Source organism: Diadema setosum, chromosome 16, assembly GCF_964275005.1.
Source record: "Diadema setosum chromosome 16, eeDiaSeto1, whole genome shotgun sequence".
Taxonomy (NCBI): Eukaryota; Metazoa; Echinodermata; class Echinoidea; order Diadematoida; family Diadematidae; genus Diadema; species Diadema setosum.
The window spans coordinates 19,821,653-19,849,595 of NC_092700.1; the positions used below are offsets into that span (position 1 = coordinate 19,821,653).

The 27,943-nt window shown below is 37.8% G+C and overlaps 1 protein-coding gene across 1 annotated transcript; it reads right to left on the minus strand.

Moving 5' to 3' along the window:
- Positions 1-13: 13 nt before the first annotated feature.
- Positions 14-27,943, minus strand: LOC140239669 (putative inorganic phosphate cotransporter). The gene is made up of 8 exons (XM_072319499.1): positions 27,911-27,943; positions 26,833-27,069; positions 25,369-25,456; positions 24,149-24,237; positions 19,920-20,075; positions 6,586-6,718; positions 5,329-5,570; positions 14-2,495 (listed from the first exon to the last, which is right to left on the minus strand). The coding sequence occupies exons 1-8, from the start codon at positions 27,941-27,943 to the stop codon at positions 2,349-2,351; spliced, it is 1,125 nt and encodes a 374-aa protein (XP_072175600.1). The 3' UTR covers positions 14-2,348.

Consider the following 27,943-nt stretch of genomic DNA (forward strand, 5'->3'; position numbering starts at 1 on the left):
AGCGAGTGAATAATGCCATTATTTTCAAGTGTGCAGGATAGCCACGTTTTATTTCATTTCATATATTTCATTTATGAAGTTATTTCTGCAAATTACATCCGTTACATACATCTTCAGATCAAACCGTAGTAACAAGAGTAGCAATAGTAATCAACATATCATGTATACAGAGTAAACAGTAGATAAATATCGAAGTTACAGGAAATACATTAATCATTCGTCTATGCCATATTATGCCATATACCATATTCATATTTATATTTTGAATTCATGGTTCATATTTATATTTGGAATTAATGTGTGGGGATGTACAAAAAAAGCAGAACACTGATACTTTGGGGTATAAAGGTTCAAAGAAAATAGTCCTCGCACGCAAATCTGCGCAGACGCAAATGCACACACACACACACACACACCATGCACACCACGCACACATGTACACCACTAGACAGGCGTGCAGGCACACATAGACACACAACAACAACAACAACAAGAACAACAACAATAGCAAAATGGCAGAAAGAGAAGAGCGTTATCATTAATATATCTGTGATGTTATCATTGCTGTTATAACCAACAATTTGTTATCAATCGAGAACGGCTCTATAGTAATTGCCTTCACAATCACTTCTGTCAGTTATAGTATAACATGAAAGATATGTGTGCAAGGATTTGGTTTGGTTTGGTTTGGTTTGGTTTATTTCTGCATTTTCTTTCTCCAAATACAATAACAAATGAAAACAAAGTGATACAGATTATGCAAAAAAAAAAAAGAGGAGAGTTTAACATACAAATCAATACAAGAAATGTCATTTTCATAACCTGATTCAGTCTGTAATGACATATAAATCAAAATATACTAAGGCATACTGTATCTATGAACAAAGGACAAATCAATACAGGGGACCGTCATCGTAAGCAGAGCTTGACGTGGATGAGGCCCTATCTATGAATCAGGACTTCTTCTGTCACAGGACATCCGTGAGATGTCGATGCCACCTTGTACACTTAAGTGAAGCTTTCATAATCTTATTATGGGAAAGATTCTCCAGAGAACGGATAGTCTGAGCTTAAACGGTTGCCTTGATATAGCTAAAAGCAATGATTGCTAGAAATATGTAGTACTGTCAGCTCCGTAGTGTAAATGCTCCTTGACACGTCATATCTCTACCACATGTTTACACACACACACACAAAACGGCTGAAAGGAAAGCACGAATATCCAAAATGAGTGTACTATCATTTCATGCTTTCACTTTCTTCATGTAAATAAACAGTTGTTAATAAACAAGTTCAGCCTCATTAAGTCGTACCTGTCTATCACGATTGCCAATACGTTCAAGGTTACTACGGGCCAGTTTATTTCTGTCTCATCTTGTGTAGGTAGCAGCACAACATGTAATGAGTAAACGACAGTCGCTTACAGCATTTAGTTAAGTACAACTGCGGTTGTACTTATAGAAACACACATGACGTCACAATGCTGTTTGCACAAGAATACGCACATCATTAAAAGTATTAATTGACGTGATAAATTAACAGATAAAAGCATGTTTATGTAATGATCATTTGCACCCCTATTAAATACAAGTATTGTGCAATTCAAGATATGAAATTTGCTAAGGATATTGTAAAATAAATTTAGAAGAGATAGTATTATTCCTCTTAATTATCAGATTATGTGCTTATTTAGAATATAGCAAAATATAGATCACTCCAATTATTTATGAGCTGTTTAAACTACGGTTCTATTAGCATACCATGAATAGATGCATAAAAAAGGATTTTCCCCGTTCGGTGTAAGTAATAATATGTATATATGACTGTCAGTGAGAAATAAATAAAAAGATAAAAAGGTCAGAGATAAACATGTGCCCAAATAAAAGTATAACATGGAACAAGTACGATGTTTGCCCTGATACTTGTGTAAAATGTCCAATGACCTTCTACATCTGGCCCACTTTGCCTGTGACAAGTAATAAGTATAATATTTGGACTGATATTTATATCAAATAATGACATTTTACCTTTGACTCATTTCGCTTCTGACATGTAACAAGTACAATAGATTTGGACCGATATTCACAAATGTCCAATGACTTTGTACCTTTGACCCATTTTGCCTCTGACAAGTAACAGGTACAACGTGTATAATATTAGGACTATTATTTTTATCAAGTGAAGACATTTTACTTTTAACCTATTTCGCCTCTGACATGTAACAAGTACAATATTTGAACTGACATTCATACCAAAATACAAAGTCTAATGACTTTTTACCTTTGACCTTTTTTGCCTCTGACTTATTTTTCCCCTCTCGCCGTTCACTCAACGTACCCCAAGATAGATTAAGTTTCCCCACAGGTCCGGCGGGTCTTTGGGTCTTTAGCCCACTCCTCCTCCTCCCCGCTCCCGATTAAGCAGTAGACCACGGCTCCGAAGATATTCAAAGCAGCTGAAATCCAAAATACCTTTTGCCAGCCCTCGATATCGGCCTAGAGAAAATTAGAAGGCAAGTAAACATTTGAGTGGTCGATGATCTCTAAAAAAAAAAAAAAAAAAAAAAAAAAAAAAAAAAAGACGAAAACGTACATGAACTGAAATGGACAGAAAATTAAAATGAAATGAAATGATATTAATTCATAATTCATAATTCATAATCCACATTGTGGGCAATGTGAACATGCAGCATATTGTGATATTTTTGCATATCATTATAAATGCGGAGAAGCAACGCTTGGTGAAAATAATGTAGACCCCCAACAGACTAGAGACAAATACAAAAAGTTAAGTTTTTACAATTTCGAAAGAAAGCAGAACTTACATTTTGAAAGTTATAGCTGTAGCTGCGAAATGTCTCAAGTTTGTTTGTGTTTTTTTTTTTAGAAATATAATCAAAATCCACCTTTAACTAAAGAATAATACAGTATGCATTCATGCTGGTAGCGTCAATCAAAACTCAATTTACTGAAATTGAATTTATTTCTCATCTTTCACAACAGCAAATACTATACATGTCACTGGACAAACAATATAAAATCATCATGATACAATACCGACATTGAAAGTAGCTACAAAAGTAAATATAATGACATTGTGAGCAAATACATGAAAAAGTGCGAATTCTAAAGATAAAAGCCGGAACCAAAGCTTAAAGATCGAACACGAATTAGGAGTGTGAAAAATTACGGAACAAACTAAAATCAATAATCATAATTAAACCTACTGGCTGAATCCTGGAGTGAAGCGGGTCTTTAGATTGTATTATAGAGAACAATTTTAAAGTATGAATTATACGTAAGCATAAGATAATGTTTGCCGATATCAGAAAAATATATATAATTTATATATAAATATATATATATATATAATATACACTTTAAATTCTTTAGATTGAAAATCAATCTTCAAGATGGTGGTGGGGGACCAATCCAACAGTAGATTGAGAAAAAGATTGACTTCTAAATCTATTAGATTGAGATTTTCAGTCTTATTTTTGATTAGTCCCTCATTTAAATCTAAAGCATTTAGAGAGTATAAACTTATATATGAAATGACATAGCTCCTATTGTATGGTTGATATGCATTATTATGCATAATTTTAAACGTTGTAGAATCGATGAAAACTCTTCTTTTGTCGTTTTCTTGTTTAGATTTCTGACAGTCTAAAACTGCATTACGAGCTTCTTCATGATTAATACCTGCGAGAATTTGATGTATGTATACATGCATGCTGGATTAAAATCATGATACTCCTGAAATTGTAAAAGCCAGAACCGTATTTTCCTGAAGTAAAGTTTTTAACAAACATTGTAATCTCTTTAAAATCGCACATATGATCATGCAAATGTTCCTTCTGTGCTCCATTATATCATTTACGTTTTCCGTCTTTGATAAGCAGTGTTGTCTCAAATGATTCAAAGATATCAATTCCACTTGTCCACAGATGCGGATGTTTTCAGACTTCTCTATAATTCATGCTATGCCACGCAGGAGTCATTTCCATCTTGTTTTTCTAGTATGCAGCCGGTACTGGGCCCCCATTTCAGTAAAAAAAAAAAAAAAAAAAAAATTGATATGATAGCAGCTCTTGCTGGAATAATAATTGTCATGACGATTGTCTGTCAACAAATTTGAACTAAACTGAACTGAACTGTCATGTTCACGACAACAATCCAGCTTCCTGATTGGCTGTTGCTATGGGAAGTTGCCATTCCAGCAAGAGTTGCTATTCTAACATCCTTCACGAATTGGGGGCCTAGATGTATTCGATAATGAAAGTTGTTCTAACTGCGAAATGATTATGAATACTTTGAAGTGAGCAAGTTTCAGCCAGCTTTCTCTATTCTAGTGGCGTAACATTTAGACTTTAGTAACACGTTAACCCGTTCCATGATAAATTCTGAAATTCCCACAGCTTTATCACATACGACACCTGGGTTCCCGTATGGAACGGGTTAAGATATGAATAGGGGAGCTCAAAAGAAAAGAATAATACAAAATATATGAATAGGGGAAATCAACAGAAAAGAATAATACAAAAGAATCAATACAAAACTTCACAATTGCACACACGGATTGATTCACGTGTTAAGGCAACAAAAAGACCTTAGTGATAAAACTTGGTTGATATATCTTCTTTTTTTTTTAGCAGGAAAAATTTTAAATGGCTAAATCATTTTAGACTATTCTGTTACATTTTTATTGGCTGGATTTTCTTTCAGAAAGTTATGAAGGTTTACAATAGTTGTGTGTATATAATGCCTTACTTTGTTTGCCTTACTTTGTGTAATTGTACTGTAAATTGTGACTAGTATAGCACTGTGATCTGAAAATCTTGTACTTTGTGTTTTTCCGGCTATTGTGAAAAGAAAACTTAACTCATGTATCCATGTAGTTTGAAACTGTGAGGTGTACTTTTTTTTCCATAGAGGTCTTGTTTGTATAGAAGCTAACCCAGTCACTTGATACATTGGGATATGAATAGTTTTATCGCAAAACGAGCCAACTCCATTCTTGTTAAGTTGAGAAATTTGTGATCAAAACTGCTAAAAACAAAGAAAACGATAAGAAAATACAGGATATTTGTAATCATAACTTCTAGAATACTCCTTGTTATGTTACAAGTGAGGTATTACCGGAAAGGTTTAAGTTTGCTCTATCTGCTGATGGACTTACTTTGAAATGTTTAAAAATGGCTCTTAGCTCATTTTGCGATAGAACTCTTCATATGGCAACCACATATGAGTTTGCATTTGCGCTTTGTTCAAAGGAGTATTTGTTTGTATGTTTGGTTGTTTGTTTGCTTGTTTGTTTGTTTGTTTTCACCTGGTTTGTTGTGAAAACACTGATGACGAGCGGAACTGTGAAGCCGGCTATCCCGGTCGCCGTGTTGACCACTCCTACCAAACTTCCCGCCAGCCTGGGCGCAATGTCCAACAGGTTGACGAAATAACCGCTCGTGCAGATACCGTTGAATCCCACAGCGCATGTGACCAGAAGTATGGAGAGGCCTCCATTGCAGTCGACGAAAACCAGGGCGATGAAAGCAAGGGCGGACAATATCAATCCTGGATATATTTTGTTTAATGTTTAAAAGAAGAGTGGAAAAGTAATTTAAAAACACCACAGCCCACAAAATGAAGGGAACAGTGCGATAAACATTGACGAGGACTTCAGAGAACATTGATAGAGAACATTAATATGGCACGTAAATGACATAGCTCTAAGAATTGGGTTATACTGTTCCGATTTCAGTGAAATATGAAACGTTTACTTCAATTCTGTCCGAGATGACACAAAGGATGCATGTACATGTGCGCTATAGAGGTCTTGTTCACTTTATCATATTTTTACACATTTCTCATTGGTTGTCACGTTTCCCTTACTCAAACCTGCGTTTACGCGAGTATGCAGAACTTGAATAGTTATGTAAAGCATACTATATTTCACATTTTTATAGCTCTTGCGATTAAAAAAAAAAATACAAAAATCCCACGAATTCCCCTTTAACACTTTCACGGATCTCGTCACGGATCATCCCGGATCGTCTTTCCGAGAACACCCTTGTTCTTGTCCTTCCGGTATTGCCGTGTAAACACCGAGGAAGCATCCGGCGGTTATCCTTGGCGTACCGGTTTATCAGTGGGGGGAAATAGCTCAAGTTGTCATCCCAGAGCTCGTAAATGAAAAACGATCCATACTTTTCCTTGAAGGTATTACGTACCTCCGTGTCGCTTACAAATACATTTGGGACACTCCGTTACTACGCCGGGATATCGATATGGGCATCACTTTCTTCAGGTTTTGAAAGTGCGTGCATTTTGCCAATACAACGAATGATTTATTCAAAATAATTATTCTTGCGTGCAGTAAGTTCTTATTGCAACTGGTTAGCAAATTGCCCTTGTCGAAGTAAATAGGCCTACACACCGATTATTCAGTATTTTCTTAAACAATAGCCATGATAAGAAAAAAAATCATGTTCATATTGTGCTCGGGTATACGTTCTAGAACTAGGCAATCAAATGAGATCTAAATCAAATCAATGTCAATCAAAGGTGGTAGAATGACGCGTGCTCCTACCAAGACCTGTCATGAGTTTGCGAGTTGCAGTGATGGAGAGCAGTCGGCGAGCAATCAACTGGTTTCCTATGAAACCTGATGCAATCAGCGACAACCCCTCAACAACGTAGGGAATGGCGAGGAGGTAACCTATCTGTAAATGATAAAAACGAAGAGAATTCATAACTCAGAAACTAATAATAGTACTATGATTTCGACATGAAAACAAAAAAAAAGATAAAATAAAAAGATAAAAATAAATGATGTATAACATCATTTTCTCGACATGTTTTATCATTTTGGATGGGTATCGTTGTGTTGCGTACATTTTAACTCTGGAAGGAATTGAAAGTACAATACAAACACAGATGATTACCCATTCTACATTCTTACAGTGATAACATGATTGTGATAATTGTACAGTGTTAAAGGTGCATAGTCCCCGGTAGTGTAGAGGGCGCTGTTGATGATACTGCCGATCACCGTTAGCAGTCAGTCCGCAGCACCCGATAATTCGCTCGTATTTATTCAACTCGTATGCAAGCCCGCTTTATGCTTGCATACGTAATGAGCTGCGTAAGGGGATTTTGTCCTTGGGCTTTCGGCTACAAAAATACACCTTATGTTCACAAATTTGGTATCAAATTCAAGGAAAATATGTAAACCATCGTCACATGTTACTCAAATTATTGTAAATGAAAAATATCATAGCGTAATTTGAGCTTGAAAAATGATGAAAAAAGTAATTCGTGCAGTACACTTTCAAGACGTCAAAAAAATACCAAATTCACCTTGCGTCTCAATGAAAATGCTTTATTTGGTAGTCCATCTCCTAATCTTTGTATCCATGTAAATATCTTGACAATTTGTTGCTTAATCCGGTCAGGAACCAGTAAAATATACATCGATGTCAGTGCTGATCAGCTTGAAACCGTGCAATCTCAAGAGTAAGCTCTCTCATTGGACAGCGCCTGCACTCAGCGCTTGCATTACGTCATTACGCTGCTACATAACGGTTTCATGCCACTTGCGGTTTCTTGGCACGCGTGTAGTTCAAGCGCTGAACGCACGCACTGTCCAATGAGAGAGCTCTTTCGCACCACTGTACAAATTGTGCGGAGCATACTTCTGGCTTAGGAGTGAATTTTACAGACATTTCAAAACGGAAAAACTAGTATAAATCATGCTTGCGTCTCCTTGACTCCAATATATGATGAGTATCTAAGTTTCCTCTCTACGAAAAAGCCAAAATCAGAAACAACAGTTTCTTAATCCGGTCAGGAACCAAAAAAGAACTTTAGATGACAAAATCTTCCGTGAAAAGCAGGTAAAATTTACGCAAATTCAACTGATTATATAGTCATGATAAGATCCGATGTTATAGGCAAATTTAGTATCAAAATAAAGATCAAAGTCTGGAAAACAATTTACCGTGACTTGTAGCCATGACGAATGTATGTTCAAGTCGCTACACTGTGAAAACCATAGCCCTATCAAAGTCTCGCAAAATCTCGCACGACGAGACACCTTTCGAACGCAAAGATCGTCAACGAGAGTGCTGAATAAATCTTGCCGGATCGGCTCATTAGCATACGTGCTGCGGACTGACTGTAGCGTTGATACGAATATTGCCGAAGTTCTTACTGCTGTCATCAAGAGTAAAGCGCGTAGGTGTTGCTAAGTAACGTTGCCTTTGTTGTCTTCTGTGCGCATCACGCAGTCTGTAGTAATGCCAGGGTGCGTGCATATGTGTTTCTTATTATGACATCACAAAAGAAGTTTGCTAAAGCTGTCATAGTAGGCTTGCTAAGGGCGAAAAAAGAGGCGATCGCTACATTTTATAGTACAAATGTCCTATTTGGCCCACATGTTCCTCGGTACAATTGGAATTTTTTTCATCTAAGGAGACAATCTGTATCTATGCAAATAAGCCTTAATTTGCATAATTTATGTAAAAATACGTATAAAAAATATTTTAAAAAATAAAAGTGCATCCAGCAGAAATACCTTATTTGGTAGAAGTATTTTACAGAGTATGTGGAAACAATTCCTGCAAAAATTGGTTTCATACCTATGTAAATACACATAAAAATTTGCATAATTATGCGAGTTATGCATATTGATTGGTAAACAATGAAAACCCCCTTAAATCTCATGCTAGATAGATATAACCCGTTAGAAACATTCTATGAAACAAAATGAGAAAAGAATTTGAATAACTGACCCATAGGAAAGGATTTTCTACCGATTATGCTATAATCAAATCTGTCGACAATATTATTGATGCGCTTATTAAAAAGGAGCACATAATTGGAGTTTTTATGGATCTTAGTAAGGCATTTGACACTATTGATCATGACATTTTACTTGAAAAATTACATAATTATGGCGTGAGAGGGATTATTTTGTCGTGGTTCAGAAGTTATCTAAGTCATCGCAAACAATATGTTGCAGTGCCATTTAAATCCAGTCACTCATTATATTCTAACGTGTCATGTGGTGTCCCTCAGGGATCTATCCTCGGGCCCCTATTTTTTTTTGATTTATATTAATGATATTATCAATTCCTCTCCTCGTTTGAACTTCATCTTATTTGCAGACGACACCAACGTTTTCTATTTCCACAAGGATATTGCAACACTGGTTGATACACTAAATATGGAATTAAGCAACATATCGAAATGGTTTAGAAGTAACAAGCTTTCATTGAATATTGATAAGACTTGTTTTATACATTTTCATACTCTTCAAATCCCAAACCACCCTTCCTAAAAGTATTTCTATTGATGATACAAACATTGATGAGAAACATTCAACTAAGTTTCTAGGAGTGAACCTAGATAGTAATCTAACTTGGAATACTCATGTCCAGAATATTACAACAGCAATATCCAAAGCAACCGGTGTTTTAAGGAGAATAAAGTATTTGATTAATGATCAAACTTTAATAATGCTATATAACACTTTATTTTTACCATATGTAATGTACTGCAGTATCGTATGGGGCAACTGTAGCAAAACTAAATTGAACACAATCTTTATTCTCCAGAAAAAGGCTCTTCGTATATGCACACACTCGAATTTCTTGGCTCACACTGATCCCATATTTCATCGCCTAAAAACTCTAAAGGCCCATGATATACATTTATATCTAACTGCCATATTTATGTATAAACACACTCGAAATTTATTACCATTTTTCATAATGCTTTAGAAACCAATGACCATATTCACTCATACCCAGACATCACGGTCCGGATACATGGAACACTCTTCCTTAGGAGTTGAAACAGTGTGCAGGTGTGCCTCCTTGTTTTCATTCAAAGCAAACTTAAAGAAGCACATTTTATTACAGTATACTTCAAATACGAACTAAAAACAAAAAATTTATATGACTAATGTTGGTCTCCCGATAGCAACATCGCATATCGTTCCCTCTTCCAGCAAACCAATTCTACTATTCTGAATTCCAGCCTATCTGCCCTTGTGCACTTTCAAGCACTTGCACGCACATTCACCACCATCACACATCACAGTTTATTTTCCCCTGCTATCTTCGCAGCAGAATTTGTACTGTTACGAATCTGGTACGTCCCTAACTCTTCCTCGAGCCGGCCATCTTTTCAAGCTATGCTTACAATGGCGGCCCTCTGCATAATCGCTTCTTAACTACAATTGTTGTTGTAATCCCCGCTGCAAAGACATACATACAGTATATCAACGGCGTAAATCGGTACTGAGGAGTGGGGGGGGGGGGGGGGGATGGTCACCATCACCACGATTACAAGCCCATAACCGGACCGGCGCAGCCTGGGGGGGGGGGGGAGCTTGGTGCCCCCCCCCCCCCCCACACACACGCACACTTTACAGGAATCGGATGTCCCACTCTTTTGCATGAAAATAATGTAAAGTGAGAGGAAAGTGGTAGCAAAAATATGAAGACTTTTTGTTCTTGTTGTTGCTTTTTTTTTTTTTGCTTGTCAGATGACTTGAGGGGGAAAATCAGACCTTAAAAGTATGAAGACATTTTTTGTTTTTGAAATATCTGTGAGAGAGAGCGGAGCGACCGGGTTAACGGGGGGAGGGTGTGTATGGGGGGGGGGGGGTGTCCCTCTCCCACACGAGGAAGATTTTGCATTGTTAGACCTGAAATTCAGCGATCTGGTGCACACTTTTGGTGAAATTTTTGTTTGTTTTTTCTTTAAAAAAAAAACAATAGAAAAGGAAATATTCACAATATATTATTGAATGACTAAATCGTGGTATTTCAGGTCTTGCTCCGCCTGTGGGACATCATTGCGAAGGCCTACTAAATAGTGGGGCCTATCACCGGCGTAGACAGGATTGGGGGAGCGGTTATGAGATCGTGAGGGAGCGAAGCAAGCGAGGGGGGGGGGGGGAGGGTATGGTAGGGGGGTTTCTCCCTCCCACGGTGAAATCTTTTTACATTGAAAATTTTGACATTTTACAGTCCAAAAACTGCCGTTTGTAGCTATATTCTTCGCTTTGGAAATTAAGGGGGGGGGGAGGCACACCGTGCGCAACTGCTGTCAATCACTGGCCGCAACATCAGGAGAATGGCATAGCGATTAAATGCGAGCGAGTGGAGCGAGCGAGCTTGAAAATTTTGACATAGGCCCTAATGCTTTTACATGCTAAAAACTGCCGTTTGTAGCTATACTTCTTCGCTTAATTGGAAATCAAGGGGGGCCGCACCGGGCGCAACTGTTGTCAATCACTGGCAACAACATCAGGAGAATGGTATAGCGATTAAATGCGAGCGAGCGAAGCGAGTGAGCTTGAAAATCTTGACATTTTACAGTCCAAAAACTGCCGTTTGTGGCTGTATTTTTTTGCTTTGGAAATTAAGGGGGGCGCACCAGGTGCAACTGCTGGCAATTACTGGCAGCAACATCAGGAGAAAAATTTTGACATAGGCCCTAATGCTTTTACATGCTAAAAACTGCCGTTTGTAGCTATACTTCTTCGCTTAATTGGAAATCAAGGGGGGCCGCACCGGGCGCAACTGTTGTCAATCACTGGCAACAACATCAGGAGAATGGTATAGCGATTAAATGCGAGCGAGCGAAGCGAGTGAGCTTGAAAATCTTGACATTTTACAGTCCAAAAACTGCCGTTTGTGGCTGTATTTTTTTGCTTTGGAAATTAAGGGGGGCGCACCGGGTGCAACTGCTGGCAATTACTGGCAGCAACATCAGGAGAATGGCATAATGCAGGGAGGTGGCAGAAATTGTTTCCACCTCCCTGCATAATGCGAGCGAGTGAAGCGAGCGAGCTTGAAAATTTTGACATTTTACAGTCCCAAAACTGCCGCTTTTGGCTGTATTTCTTCGCTTTGGAAATTAAGGGGGGCGCACCGGGCGCAACTACTGGCAGTTACTGGCAGCAACATCAGGGGAATGGCATAACGATTGAATACGAGCGAGCGAAGCGAGTGAGCTTGAAAATTTTGACTTTTTACAGTCCCAAAACTGTCGTTTGTAGCTATATTTTTCGCTTTGGAAATTAAGGGGGGGGCGCACCGGGCACAACTGCTGGCAATTACTGGCAGCAACATCAGGAGAATGGCATAATGATTAAATGCGAGCGAGCGAAGCGAGCGAGCTTCAAAATGTTGACATTTTACAGTCCCAAAACTGCCGTTTGTAGCTATATTTTTCGCTTTGGAAATTAAGGGGGGCGCATCGGGCGAAAACTGCTGGCAATTACTAGCTGCAACATCAGGAGAATGACATAATGATTAAATGCGAGCGAGCGAAGCGAGCGAGCTTCAAAATTTTGACATTTTACAGTCCCAAAACTGCCGTTTGTAGCTATATTTTTCGCTTTGGAAATTAAGGGGGGGGGGGGGACACACCGGGCGCAACTGTCGGCAATTACTGGCAGTAACATCAGGAGAATGGCATAACGATTAAATGCGAGCGAGCGAAGCGAGTGAGCTTGAAAATTGTGATATTAATTTTACAGTCCCAAAAACTGTCCTTTGTGGCTGTATTTTTTCGCTTTGGAAATTAATGGGGGCGCACCGGGCGAAAATTGCCGGCAGTTACTGGCAGCAACATCAGGAGAATGGCATACTGATTAAATGCGAGCGAGCGAAGCGAGTGAGCTTGAAAATTTTGACATTTTACAGTCCCCCAAACTGTCGTTTGTGGCTGTATTTTTTCGCTTTGGAAATTAAGGAGGCGCACCGGGCGAAAACTACTGGCAATTACTGGCAGCAACATCAGGAGAATGGCATAATGATTAAATGCGAGCGAGCGAAGCGAGCGAGCTTCAAAATGTTGACATTTTACAGTCCCAAAACTGCCGTTTGTAGCTATATTTTTCGCTTTGGAAATTAAGGGGGGCGCATCGGGCGAAAACTGCTGGCAATTACTAGCTGCAACATCAGGAGAATGACATAATGATTAAATGCGAGCGAGCGAAGCGAGCGAGCTTCAAAATTTTGACATTTTACAGTCCCAAAACTGCCGTTTGTAGCTATATTTTTCGCTTTGGAAATTAAGGGGCCGGGGCGCATCGGGCGCAACTGCTGCCATTCACTGGCAGCAGCATCAGGAGAATGGCATAGCGATTAAATGCGAGCGAGCGGAGCGAGCGAGCTTTAAAATTTTGACATTTTACACTCCAAACACTGCCGTTTGTAGCTATATTTTTCGCTTTTGTTTGTCCCACTTTTATGGGGGAACCATCCCCCCCCCCCCCATCGACGCCTCTGCATATGAGGGTGCTTTTGTTAAGTGAAAGATCTGCTGCACACTCTTTGATAAATTAGGGGAATATAACGTCAATCTCAAAAGTGTACAAAGTCTATCGAAAGGGATCCTGTATAGCGGAGCTTTTGCATGTTTATGATTGCAATACAACGATCTGGTGCGTAGTTCTGGCGATATTTGGACAATTTTCCATTAAGAAAGTTCGAGATTTGTCCTCATCTCGGGAATTGCTTGGGGGATAAATGATTTGTCAGCCTAAACACTTCCGTAGGGGCGGGGCAAATGCCCCTTTGCCCCCCCCCCCCCCCCCCCCGAGATAGATTCGACGCCCCTGATCTTCCCTGGGTATGCTCATAGGTGTATCCTGATTGAGTCACCAGTCACTGTCGTTTCTCAGGAATGATTAAGGAAATGGAGGGTGTTCAATTATGGCAATATAGTTTTTGTTATTTTGTTTGTTTACATATAGGCCTATACTATTTGACGTTGTCAACGTCTGAGCCATACCTTACAGTGTATGTCGATGTTACTTTCTTCGCGAGCGAGCGAAGCGAGCGAGCGCTTGAGAAAATTATGTATACATTTTCCTACAAGATAGAATACTGTTCAGCTCTGTTACCTGTCTGAAGGCCGGCGTACAAACGTCATGCAATATGCCACAATTGATACAATCACATTCCTGCTTCCTCCATTTTTTTTACTCAAAATTCAGGGGGGGGGGGGATGATTGTACAGGCCATCCCCCCCTCCTCCATTTCAGGGGGGATATATCCCCCCATCCCCCCGGGATTTACGCCCATGCAGTATATTATATCATTAATTTCCATTTATATCTGTGTTTATGCAAGTCAAACGACCCTGTTTTGAATTTACTTTGTATATTTCCCCCATGTTCATGATTATATACCTTTGATTTGCTGATTGATTTTATGATTTGCAGAAAATAAAGTATCTATTAAACAAACAATCATTACCAGGTAATTTACATAATTACTAAAGAAAGTAAAGTAAAAATATTATTTTTAAAGTTTTTCTTACAGTCTAAGAACTGCATTTTATGATAAAAACTTCCAAAGATGTATGCATATCCTTCAGTCAAAAGGAAATGGTTTGTAATATCAAAACACTATTTCTCTATGCAAATACCACCAAATTAGCATATTGTGCATAATAAATTGTTAATACCCGAATGTACCAGAAGTCAATGGTCAAGGTCGACTTAAGAAAAGGTATCAGTTTACTCGATAACTCAAGACTGGATTACGCAAATTTCACCAAACTTGGTCCAAGGATGATGTATATGATAGGGGAAATTAATTAAGCAGTTTCTCAGTAAAATCGGCAAGAGGTCAAAGGTCAAAAATTTCAAGGTCAATGGTCGGAATTTCATTATTTCCCCCATATCTATGCAATGCCTGAAGGTATTTTCTTGAAACGTAGCGACTGCATTATAATGTACTACCAAAATAAGATTCTCCAGAGAATTTCAGGTCAGGAGGTCAAAGGTCAAAGGTCAGGTGAAAACATTAGAATTTCACCTTTTCCTCCGTATCTCGCAAATGGTTCAAGGTATCTTCATGGAACTTGGTACTGACAAGGATTTTCTACGGAATTTAGGGGTCATTTGTCAAAGGTCAGGGGTCAAAGATCACAGTCAATTAGGCCCTCAACATTTTTCTATTTCCCTCATGTTTCTACAATGCTTGTAGGATTTTTTCATGAAACTTAGTATATACATGTATTACCTAATGGAGATTCTCTGGGAAATTTCCTGCCAAAAAGGTCAAAGCTCTCATGAAAGTGCTATATTTCAATTTTTCTTCCATATCTTGAATGTGAATCAAGGTATCATGAAACTTAGTACATATTTGTGAATGCTCTACCTGACAGTGATTCCCTTGTTGATTATCGAAAAAAAATTAAGCCCTCCCCTCTCAAGTGTTTTTGTTTCCTCTTGATAAGTAGGAAAGGACATGGAATTCAGTGACATGGTATAGTCATCACCGTCATTGCATTTAATGTATGGATCGCATGAAAGTTTATTTTGATGCACACAGTGTCATGTATGACCTTTGACATTCTTACCCTTTACATTTTTACCTGTGTATTTTTTTTTATTTTTACCTCTGACATCTTTACACAAAACCAGTTAACATAATTATTTTTGGAAAAAGCTTCAAGATCATGTAGGTCATGATCATCTATACAGGTATTAGCTGGTATGTGGTGAAATATAACATTCTTTGGACCGCCAGGGACTTACATTATCCCAACGGAACAACAATCACAACCATGCAGGGAGAATATGACATTAACGATCCTCGCAAACAGTAGCATGTGACGATCTGTTGACAAATCATATCCTAGTAATTGAAAGGCCACCCAGTATACTCTTTTATGACTATGAACATAATTACTTATTATTTCTGCTTTCATTTATTGTTGAAATTGACTGATTTTAGGTCAGAGACTAAGATTATTTGACTTAAAGTATAACATCTCATAACTTGTTCACATGACAATTTTTGCATAGATTATTGCCTTATCACAATGTTATTGTGTATAAATTTCCTAGCATAGTTTCCATGCCATAGGAGCTCATAGTATACTGAGGGGATTTTTTTTTTTTTCAGTAACAGACTTTGTTTCTAACTCAGGCTTGTAAGTTCTTAATGTGTGCAGATACCCTTGCACCCACATAGTTTGCACAAATTTATATCAGTTTGATGTAAAAAGCCTCTTATTCGTTTGGTTGCCTACAAAATACGATGAAAATCAGAATTCACGCTTTCACTATGGTACATGTAGGTGTTTTTTTTTTCTTTTGTGTGTAATGATTTTCTAACCATAACCTCACTTGTGTACTGTTTGCAAGGAAAAGAAAATCCTTTTGTAAGCAATATTGTTCCGATTTGCACATATCAGTGCTGTTCCTATGTAGGCCCTACTGTTATATTTGCATACACAAAATCATATTTGAAGATAGTCACTATCGATTGCTATTTTTCCCACCCTGCAAAGCATTTATGCAATGAGGGAAAATTGATAGTAAATATGATTTTAAATATCAATATGTTTCGACATTTCACGTCTTCTATACTTATTTACATAATTTATGCATAAAATGCCTAAGTTGATTAACTGGTATGGAAACAATTTACGCAACTGAAGAGTGTTGTTGCGGGAATATTGTCTTATTCTATTAGCTTTTTGGATATTAAAATCAAAGCGATTTAAGACATGGTCACATGATTGCTTTTTGTTTGTTCTGATTATCTATGTATAGTATTGATATGCATATTATGCAAATAACAGGTTGTTTGCATAGAGACAGTTTGTCTCTTTAGATGAATCATTTGCTTTTGACCCAAGGAACATCCATCTCAGGTCCAAACTTATTTTGAACCTGAGATGGATGTTCCAGTGCTTAATAGATTAGAAATTCTTTCAAAAGTGCAGATTTTTGCACAATAACTTGCATAATTATGCACATCTTATGTTGATTTACATAGGTATGAAATCAATTTTTGCAGGAATGGTTTCCATTTACTCAAAAGAATTCTTCTACCAAATAAGGTATTTCTGCTGGATGCACATATATTTTTTCATATATTTTTTTTTCATTTTCATAGATACAGAGTGTCTCTTTAGATGAAAATTTTTCTATTGCCCTAGGGAACGAACATCTGTGCCAAGTAGGATATTTGTGCTAAAAAATGCAGCGTTTTCCCCTTAGCAAGTCTACTATCATCCCCTCAGGTGAATCATGAGCCGAACTGTGATCGGACCACTGGCTACAGTGGATCGGACTTCTTCGGACTCGGGGGAAAGTGGGCCACAGCGTAAGCGCTAAAGAGGAGTCGATAGCGTAGGTCTCTATAGGAAACTTGCGCCGTGCGCCCGCGTACGCATTTGACTAAACCACCGGGACCATGTACCTTTAAAAACGTAAATATAATCGAAGCAATCTTTAGTGGTGTGTTTCGAGTAAATACTTGACGGTGGTTTCACCAATCGCGTAGGCATCATTAATTTTGCAAAAGCAATTATTGTGATATCTTTAAAGTCCTGAACAATGTGCATTTGATCACACGACTGCCATAGCCAGTGGCGTATCTAGGGAAAACGGCGCCCGGGGCAAGCACGAAAATTGCGTCCCTAATTTCTGAAAAAGTGTTCAACCCCAACACCATCCCGGTAGGGACTTTAAACAAAGTTTACATGATGCTTTTTCAAGCACTTAAAAGGGATCTTTTGAGGGTGATTTAAATGTAATGAATTTTGATAGATTTTGGCGAGCGAGCGCAGCGAGCGAGCCGAAAATTTTTCATTTCAGCTTGCAAAACATGGAATTCTTGTCAAATCTTACCAAATCTTACAATTCTAATCAAGATAATACCGGTAGTGATGGCCTTATAGATACGATTTATACCAAAAAACTGAGGACTTTAAAAAATACTCTAAATTAGTGAGCTGAAATTTGTATATGTCCTCGTCATCATCACGTATTGTTCTTATCTTTTTTTATATAAATTTTGGCGAGCGAGCGCAGCGAGCGAGCCGAAAATTTTTGTATTTCAGCTTACAAAACATGGAATTCTTGTCATTTTTTGCTTATTAAATCTCACAATTTTAGTGACGACCTTATAGATAACGATTTATACCAACAAACTGAGGACTTGAAAAAAATACTCTAAATTAGTACGAGCGAGTGAGCCGAAATTGTTTATTTCTGCGTCATCATTACGCTTTTTTCTTATCTTTCTTGATTTTTTTTTGCGCCCCCCTCCGCCGTATGTTCGAAACCGTTGGCGTCCTCTTTTGATCCAATCAGCGATCGCTTCAAGAACTGCTTAACAGAACGAATGAAATTGCAGTCGCTGCTCCGTGTAACATTTTTCCTGCTAAATATAAAACGACATGAGTGAACACAATAGACATTATCATTTTGTCCGAGTCATCGTCACGTTTTGTTCTTATCTTCTTCTCTTTTTTGTATACAAATTTTGGCGAGCGAGCGCAGCGAGCGAGCCGAAATTTTTTGTATTTCAGCTTACAAATCATGAAACTCTTGTCATTTTTTGCTTTATTAAATCTTACAATTCTAATCAAGATATAGTGACAGCCTTATAGATAACGATTTATACCAACAAACTGAGGACTTGAAAAAATACTCTAAATTAGTACGAGCGAGTGAGCAGAAATTTGTATATTTCCGCGTCATCATTACGTTTTGTTGTTATCTTGTTTGATTCGGGGTTTTTTTGCGCCCCCCCCCCCGTATGTTCGAAACCGTTGGCGCCTTCTTTTGATCCAATTGGCGATCGCTTCAGAACGAAAGAAATTGCAGCCGCTGCTCCGTGAAACATTTTGCCTGCTAAATATAAAATGACATGTGTGAACACAATAGACACTGTCATTTTGTCATCATCACGTTTTGTTCTTACCTTTGGTCTTACCTTCTCTTTCATATAAATTTTGGCGAGCGAGCGCAGCGAGCGAGCCGAAAATCTTTGTATTTCAGCTCACAGAACATGGAATTTTTGTGTGAACACAATAAACATTGTCATTTTGTCCGCGTCATCATGTTTTGTTTTTATCTTGTTTGATTTGGTTTTCGGCCCCCCCCCCCTCCACCACTCTCCCTCCCCCCTTCCAGGCGAGTTTTTTTTTTTCCTTCTTCTTCTTCTCCTTTTCTTTTTTTCTTCTTCTTCTTCGTTTTTTCCCCCTTTTTTTTTCTTCTTTTTTTTCTTCTTTTTTTTTCTTTTTTTTTCTTTTTTCTTTTTTTTTTGCGCCCCCAAGGAGTGGCGCCCGGGGCACGTGCCCCCTTCTGCCCCCCCCCCCTAGATACGCCACTGGCCATAGCTGTAATCTTTAATTTGTTCTTTTGCAGCAATCCTGTTTGATTTCCGTTTTTCAACCTTTTCTAGGCAACTTTTCGCTCTCTGGATATCCGTATTGCGTACTCACTTTGTTTTGCTACGTGCATAATTATGTGATAGTATAAAAATTATGTAAACATCATGCCAAGTGCAGTGTATGGATTACATCCTGCTCGTGTCATTATCGTCATTTCTGAAGATTCAAAGCCGTGGTTTAAATCATCATTTCACGTGTGAGTTTGATGTGCATAACATTCACAGAGAAGCACGACAAGTCGTATTCCCAAAAATGTCAACACTTAATGCGATATTGCACTGTATTCTCAAAAAATATTTTAATTGAAGACATAATTATAAAAACACTTTGTGACATTATGTATAATCATTTCCAAAAATCTTCAAACTTTGATTTCATTGAACCGAACAGTGATGTCGAGTTTGATTTGACTGCACAGAATTTCCAAGAATTTGTCGTCACCTTGTAAAGATCTTTGATAATCACCTTGTGGTAATAAAAAAACAAAACAAGCGGGAATATTGGGTATGATTACATTATATGTTTTCACCTCTATGACGTGTCATTTCTAATGAAATGTTTTGATGGTTTTATATCGTATGACATCAACAAGACGATGTGATTTTACACAAAAATCCACAATTCATTCATATTGAAACAAAATGGGCAATAACAGTGGCTTTGACATCTTCAAATGCGTACTTGAGCGCCACTAACCTCTTCAATGTCGTAACCATGCACGTGCTTCAAGAAGAGTGGAAAATTCGTGAACACCATCAGGACAGAGAAGCTCCCAACCAGCGTGCATATCAGCACAGCCCATACAGGTTTGGAAAGCAGGACAGCCTTGACGGGAATTGTCACTGAAGATGACTGCAAGGTTTAAAACAAAATAGATAAATCGGCAAACTTAACAAAAGGAAAACATGCACGCCCTGAATAATAAAAATGATTTCGTAATTTTTCGTGGAAACCCAATATTCCGGGCTGCTTGTAGCTCAATGAGTGAGCCAAGAAATCGAAAATAGGGGGGGGGGGGTTGCGAATTCAGGGGCAACATTATATTAGGAGATTCATATTATCACGGACATGTACGCTGTATCCAGACAGTTTAGAATTCAAGATGAATTGACTTGAACAAACCATTACGTGGTCTTTGCCTTGAAATAGAAGACATATCGCGACTTCAAAGACAGCCCATATTTATATCATAAATCATTTATATCATAAATTATTCACCTGATAACTCCTGCCGTAACCACAAAATGAATAGTTCAATGATGCTGCTAAAGCATTTTTGATCAACGCCCTCACCATTCCTTACTATAAGTATTCTCCGTATTGTGTGCGACGAAAATCCAGTGCCAGTCAACGAGATTTCAGTTCAGTTCAGTAAGTTTTATTTCTCCACTTGTATAGAAAAAAAAAAATAAGTTTGCAATATCAAACACATTCACAAAAAAATCATGGACATACCTATATTAAGGAAGAGATCTCAGTACATAATCATGGAAATGATACATATTTCATGACGACACATCTTTAAGTATACAAATCACTTCACTTGGACAACGGCCTCTAACGGGGCGGATCCAGGAATTCCGTAAAGGGGGGGGGGGCGCAAACAATATCTCTGGTCCTACTTCCGGGTTTCATCTCTTCCCCCCCCCCCCCCCCCCCCCCCCCCCAATCTGGATCCGCCACTGCTCTAAGCATTATGGCTTGGAACAATTCTTTTTTTTTTTTTTTTTTTTTTTTTTTTTTTTTTTTTTTTTTTTTTTTACTGAAGAACAACGAGAATAAGGTACAAGAATATGAGGGTACCCGAATAGAAAAAGTACACAGAAAAGAAGAGAAGAAAAGAAAATCGATAGTATACTGATTGATATAATAAAGAATATTCTTTTCAGACAAAGATTAACGTGAAGGAGGTTATTCATTATTCACACAAGAATGGGAAATGGGACTTTTCTTCAAAAATAGATTTTTGAAGACAGACAGACAACGATGAAGAGAGTGCTTAAAACTCATACTTTATTTCTAACAACTGCATTCGATTCGATATGGTGTAGCTCGTTGTTTGATATGCTGGATGACTCTGAGGTGTGTTGTAGATAAGCAATAACCAGAGCAACGACCAAGCTACACCAAAGCCACCTAAATACATAAAAAGAATGAACAAGGATGTCAGTGGAGAGTAAGGAAATAGATGTACCTTCATAATATGAAAAAAGCAACGAACAACATGTAAATATCGAATCAGGGTGTTATGATACAACACCATTTTTATAACCGATGCAAATAAAACATAAACTACTAGTAATACACGCATCTTTAACAAACCTGGGTAAAATAAAAGCCAAACGAAATTTGAATTGAAAACTCACACCAATATTTCGTGATATCAATGCTCGAGTGATGACATTAATAATGTCAATATGATGATTACATGATTGTGCTCACTGAAATAACGTGCTATACTCGTCTGATTTTAACGCACGAGTTACCATGCCCGCAAACTGTTCAGGGACTGAGACTGATATACATGTATAGTATAAGATGAGTTTCACAAAATCGGAATTGATGCTTGAATAATTACTGAAACGATGAGGGATTTCGTATAATCATTTTGCAGCATTTTACTTCAAAATTGACATAAAGTAATGCGAATCGGAATATAACTTGCTTGCTTATTTCCTACAAACATGACAAATAGATGCAGAAGGTTGCACAGCTAGATGGAGCTACTCATACACATACACATTCATGACATTCAAACTTACCAACACATATATCATACTTATGTATACATAGTATATGGCTGGTATATCACATATAGGAATTTTTGATTCATGTCTTCCATTTTCCGACTCTTTTCCCGTGTATTTTCAATGGAAGCCGGAATGTTAAAACCATAGAACTATATCGTATTCACATTATCACTCCCCTGTCAAAATTGCTATTAGAGCAACTGCTATATAGTGTGCAGCATGTTGGTTACTTGTTCTCATTTTATATGTGAGAAGAATCTTCTGTACCCCCGAGTATTGATAGTCATTTTCTAACGTTTTAAGTTTGGTCTTTATTGTACCCGTGCTCCTCATCCTGTTCTCCACACTAGGCTTTTGTTGGCACCTACACTCAACAAGCTTTGCTTTTTAGTAGGTTCCATCGTATTTCTCTTTAGCATTCTTTTACTTTGATTGAAAATGACACATCGACCGCTATGTACTATGTTGTATTTCTCTTTGTATGGGATATATCCAAGCTGGACATTTTGTATTATTATGTTTGTTATATTTTATGTATTTTCCATCGAGAAATACGAAAATAAAATTGAAATTGAAATTGAAATATGTAATATATATATGTATGTATGTATGAATATATATATATATATATATATTCAGTTACATCTGGGTGTTGAACATTATACTTTTTTTATAACATTATCACATTATGGTATCCGAGGAAAGGCCTTCAGGAGTTACCTTTCTAACCGTAAGCAATTTGTTTATGTTAATGGACATACATCAGTTACGCAAAATGTCAGTTGTGGAGTGCCTCAAGGAAGTTTGCTTGGACCTCTTTTATTTATCTTTTACATTAACGACCTGCAGAATTCATCAAGTATTCTTTCTTTTCTGTTATTTGCTGATGATTCTAATATTTTTGTCACATTCTGATCCTAATTCGTTAATTGATGTTTTAAATGTTGAATTGGATAAATCACTTCAATGGATAAGAGCAAATAAATTGTCAATAAATATTAAAAAAAAAAACTATATGTATGATTTTTAGTAACTCGTTGGAAAATGTACCAAGGAATGTCTATCTGAATGACACAGTTATTGAAGAAGTTTCTTCAATCAAATTTTTAGGTTTGATTATTGACCGTAAACTCACTTGAAATTTACATATTGATTCCATAAGCCGTATTATTTCAAGAAATATGGGTGTTATAAATAAAGTTAAATGTTGTTTACCCAAAAACGTTCTTTTAATGTTATATTCATCTCTGATTTTACCTTATTTGAATTATGGTATACTCGCCTGGGGAAACACACATTCTTCTCATTTGGAAAGACTACTTTTGTTACAGAAAAAAAGCTCTTCGTATTATTTGCAATGAACCGTGGAGAAGTCACACTGACGTGTTATTTCATGAAAACAAAATCTTAAAGGTAAAGGATTTGTATTTTCTACACCTAGGACAATTCATGTACAAACTTACCAATAATTCTCTCCCATTTGTGTTTGAGTCCATGTTCACTAAAAATAGATCTGTTCCTTTCTTTTTTATTCGTTATATTTATTCTTTTCTATTATCTATTCCTTTCCTACATTATGTACATATACCTCGGTGATCCACCGCACCATGTACCTCGCGTGTGCTGGTATAGACCCTTCATCTCTTCTCCTTTCTCGTCTTTTTCCTGTCCTCTTGTCTCTTGCTGTTTCTTCTTTCAAAATAATTTCCTCTTTTCCTCTTTTTCCTTCACTGTGTTTTGTTTCTCTCTCTCTATCTTTCTCTTTACAAGAGAGGTTGCTTGTGTTTGTTCGTCTGTTTGTTTGTTTGTTTGTATAGGTCTGTATGTGTCGTGCACCTTTTATATTATGTCTAGCTAATTGCTTTTTGATGTTATTTAGTTTTTTTGTCCACGAGGAGACTGCAAATACAAGCTTAGCTTTTTAGCATGTCTCCTCCATTTCCTGCAACTTTAGTTTTAATTCAATTTTCATTTGCTTTTGTGATGCGTAGTATTGTTAACTTCACGTATTTTTCTTTGTTACTACATTGTATTAATGTTGTGTTATTTTGTGTATGAAAATGTTGTTGGAAATGAAATAAAAGAAATGAAATGAAATGAAATGAAATGAAACATTGTCAATGATTTGGATCACCTCAAAGCAAGAAGCTTGTCAGTGTCATACTCACCAAATACATAGAACGTAGATGGCCAGCCTCCTAAAAAGCTGGAACCGGCTAGGAATCCAGACGCTATGGTGCCGACGAATGCCCCAAATTTAAATCCTTTATTTAAGATGTTAAAAAAAGTACAAAAACAAAGCCGGTTATTAGTAAGAACCCACGTAAAGGGAGCATAATAATGAAGACCTGAAACAGTTATCCCTGCCAGAAAGAACTCAGTGTCCAAAGTGCGAACCACAATGTGAAACACAGTGTGAACACATCGTGAACACAGTGTGAAATCTCTTCACACTGTTATAATTCGAGCGTTTTATCATCGTGAATCATCAATTCACAGCGTGAAACAGAACATTACCATGTGAGCTCTCTGTGGAAAACCTCACCACGGCGTGAAATCATCTTCACACTATCAAATTCGTTTTCACATAACCAAATTCGTTTTCACATAACCAAATTCATTTTCACATAACCTACTGCGTGAACACACCGTGAACACATTGTGGGACGCTGTGTTCTTTCCAGCGAATACAGAAACAGCATATTGTCATAATTCTAGTAAATACATCTATAAATAGAGGGAAAAAACGAAAGTTATGTAATCCATAAGATTTTAGGATTTATACTTACAAACTAGCTGACTAGTAAGCTTCAGCCAGTCGGGAGCAAAACACATGATAGGAAATACGATCCGTACAAGTTATCCCTTTGTTAAGGAATCTTTTGACACAGCGGATTAACGACATAGGTATAAAGTGTCATAAAGGAATAATTGTCCCAAGACAAGGAGAATAGGGCACGAATGTCAAATGTTCTCCTCCCACAAGTAAACAAGATGATCATAAAGACTACTCGTGAAAATGAAAACCAGACTCAGCAAATTGTTCATAATAAAGATGAACACGGATGAACTCTGAACTCCATGTGACACAATACGAACTGAGGAATGAGCATATAAAGTCCCTTTTTCAGTTTCATAAAGTCTTACTGAACATGATTTATACACATTAGGCTTCTTTGTGTAAGCTGAGTCACCATACGTGCAATACAATAAACTTTAATGTTACAAATATTGGGAGATCGTAATGTTGTTGATAAGGGAAACGCGTAAGGGTAATAATTTCGCATATCTTACATGATTACGCTTATGAAGCATTACGTGATAATGCATGAACGTAAAACATAATGATTTATTGCAAATCTTGGCAATTATTTACAAAAAGAGAAGAGTTTTACCTGACAGCACAGTTGAGTAGAACCAGGAATGTTCACATTCTGGAACCCAGCAGGCAATCAGAGATCCAGCAGCGGGATTAATACCTCCCTACACACAAAACGAAAACGAAAATTAAGCAAATAAACAATCAAACAAATGATAAAAAAAAAGAGAGGAGAAGAAGATTACGACACCACCCTTCGAAAACGAACGGAAACAAAAACACATCGAATGTGAACGTTATATTTTGCCATTTCATATGCACTCGATATGCTCTTTGTTTAGGGGCATTTACAAAATAATGATAATAACTGCTTTGTTTTCAGTGAGTAAGAAAAAAACCGCGATTTGATAAAATTTGTAATAGCCATAGTCGTTAAACGCCCTCATACTACTCGACAGAAGACGGAAATTGAAGGGGAGTTTAGGGTCTCAAGTGGAAGAGAGAGTTGAGGTTCAGAAATAGTGTTCATAGCCTTTTTTTTATTCAGTACAAAATGTTCCTATGTGTGCATGTGCCTTTCCTTATGCCTTAACCGGGTGATGCTCGTTGTTCCGAAAGTTCATTAATCTGAAAATGAAATAAGTTTTTATAAAATGGGCTTTAGAATCTCTGCAATCTGATCGGTCAATTGTCATGCATTGATTTTTCACTGATCCACACTGAGCCATGCGTCCGGTAAAATCCGAAAGCATGGCTCAAGCCATATAGTGTAGTAGGTGTACCGGACACAATGATGGGGGGAAAATTGGTTGCATTTCATAAATTTTGAGGGCCCATTTTAGAACACAAATGATGCACAGGCCTATTTCGTGAATCGGTGAGAATTGGATGCTCTCGTTTAACTTAAGAACGGTCTAAAACCCACTCGCTACGCTCGTGGGTTTGAACAGTTCCAAAGTTAAACTCGCGCAACCAATTCTCACCGATCCGCTCTGTCCTCTGCATCTTTTGTATAATGTTCCGAGGTTTGATATTCCGAAACGCACAATTTTCTATGCCTAGAGACTCATAATCCGAAAATGAAAAAGGGTTCATCAGTCCGAACATTTCTAGCGCTATTCCAAAAGTTCGCTATTCCGAAGGTTAGTGATTCCGAAAATTAAAGGAGGTCCGTTATCCCTAAAACCCCATTTACACTTTCGCGGAACGCTTCATGGATCACCACGGACCGTAATCCGTGGTGTTTCGGGTGCAACATCACATTTTCACATCTTCTCAGTCCTCTCAGTGTGGGATACGGAGTCTAAACGGACAAACAAAGTAGCAGCGATCGAGCACCACGCCGGAAACGCACACGGAGCTAACATGGACATCAAGAAAGGGCACGGAGGTAAATTCGACATTCACATCTAGCTTGAAGAGTAATATCGTTATAATAAGAACAAGGGAATGTCCGGAAATAAAGACAGAATATATATCTATTTACGTCTGTACATGAACTAACGGTTTTAAGAGATCATTCGTTTTGATATGATCTCACCTCTGTGACGCCACACAAAATCCGAACAGTCATCAACACCATCGGTCCGCTTCGGGCAGCCACAGGACCCAGTGTATTCAATACACCCGAGAGCAGCAACGAAGCTACGAAGACCCGAGAGCCGCCGATCTTGTCCGTCAGCCATCCCATGGGAATCTGGCACACACCGTAGCCGTAGAAGAAGCCGGACAAAATTAGTTCCTGCTCGTGCGTGGACCACAGGAACTCTCCTCCTGGCTGTGTGACAGGTGACAATACAGTGCATTCCCGTTATAACGAACATCGGTTTAACGCAATTCCGGTTGAAGTAAAAATTCAGGCCGCAATATCATCCGCTATATTCTTTTTTTTTTATTGTGCGTTTGTTCGGTTGTTTCGATGTAACGAAAGGAAACCACCTGTCTCGAGCACTTCGTGGTAACGGGAGTCCACTGTATGGCCCGAATTCACGAAGGTGGTACAAATGAAACCATGGTTTAAACCATGGACAAAAACCATGGAGCGCCAAGTGTCGCATGGAATATTTCGTTACGAAATCAGTCCTTTCGTCGATGAAATGATTATTTTGTAACGAAATGACAACATTTTGTAACTAAATGAACAGTTCGTCCACGAAATTATAATTTCGTTAACGAAACGGTCATTTTGTCGACGAAATGACCAATTTCGTAACGAATTATTCCGTGCGACACTTGGCACTCCATGGTTTTTGTCCATGGTTTAAACCATTTTTTCATTTGTATCACCTTCGTGAATTCGGGCCCAAGAGTCTATCCTGAATCTCCTATATGTTGAAGAGTGTGGCTTATGGCACATTATGGAAACAAAATCATTTTCCGATACCCATTTTGACAATTGTCCAAGGTATCATGATTATTTGCCTGACAAATGGGTGTGTGTGTGTGTGTGTGACAAGAATGTGTGTCCGTGTGTGTGTGTGTCAGAAAACTTTGATTCAAAAAGAGTGAAAGTATGACCCATAGCGAGTGATTGCGTGAAATTTTTCTCAAGGGCTCCACCAATTTCCAATAATAGAAGTTCGACAATGGATCATGAGGTTACTAGGTATTAGACTCACCTCGTCGTCATGGTTAGAAGCTGTTTCATTCAT

Excerpts from the sequence above, each read along its gene's own strand:
- LOC140239669 (XM_072319499.1), bottom strand. The coding sequence starts at position 27,943 with ATGAATGAAACAGCTTCTAACCATGACGACGAG. Across the intron at positions 6,719-19,919 it reads ATGGTTACGACATTGAAGAG|ATAGGTTACCTCCTCGCCAT; the intron begins GTTAGTGGCGCT and ends TATCATTTACAG. Across the intron at positions 5,571-6,585 it reads CAAACTCATGACAGGTCTTG|GATTGATATTGTCCGCCCTT; the intron begins GTAGGAGCACGC and ends AAATATATCCAG.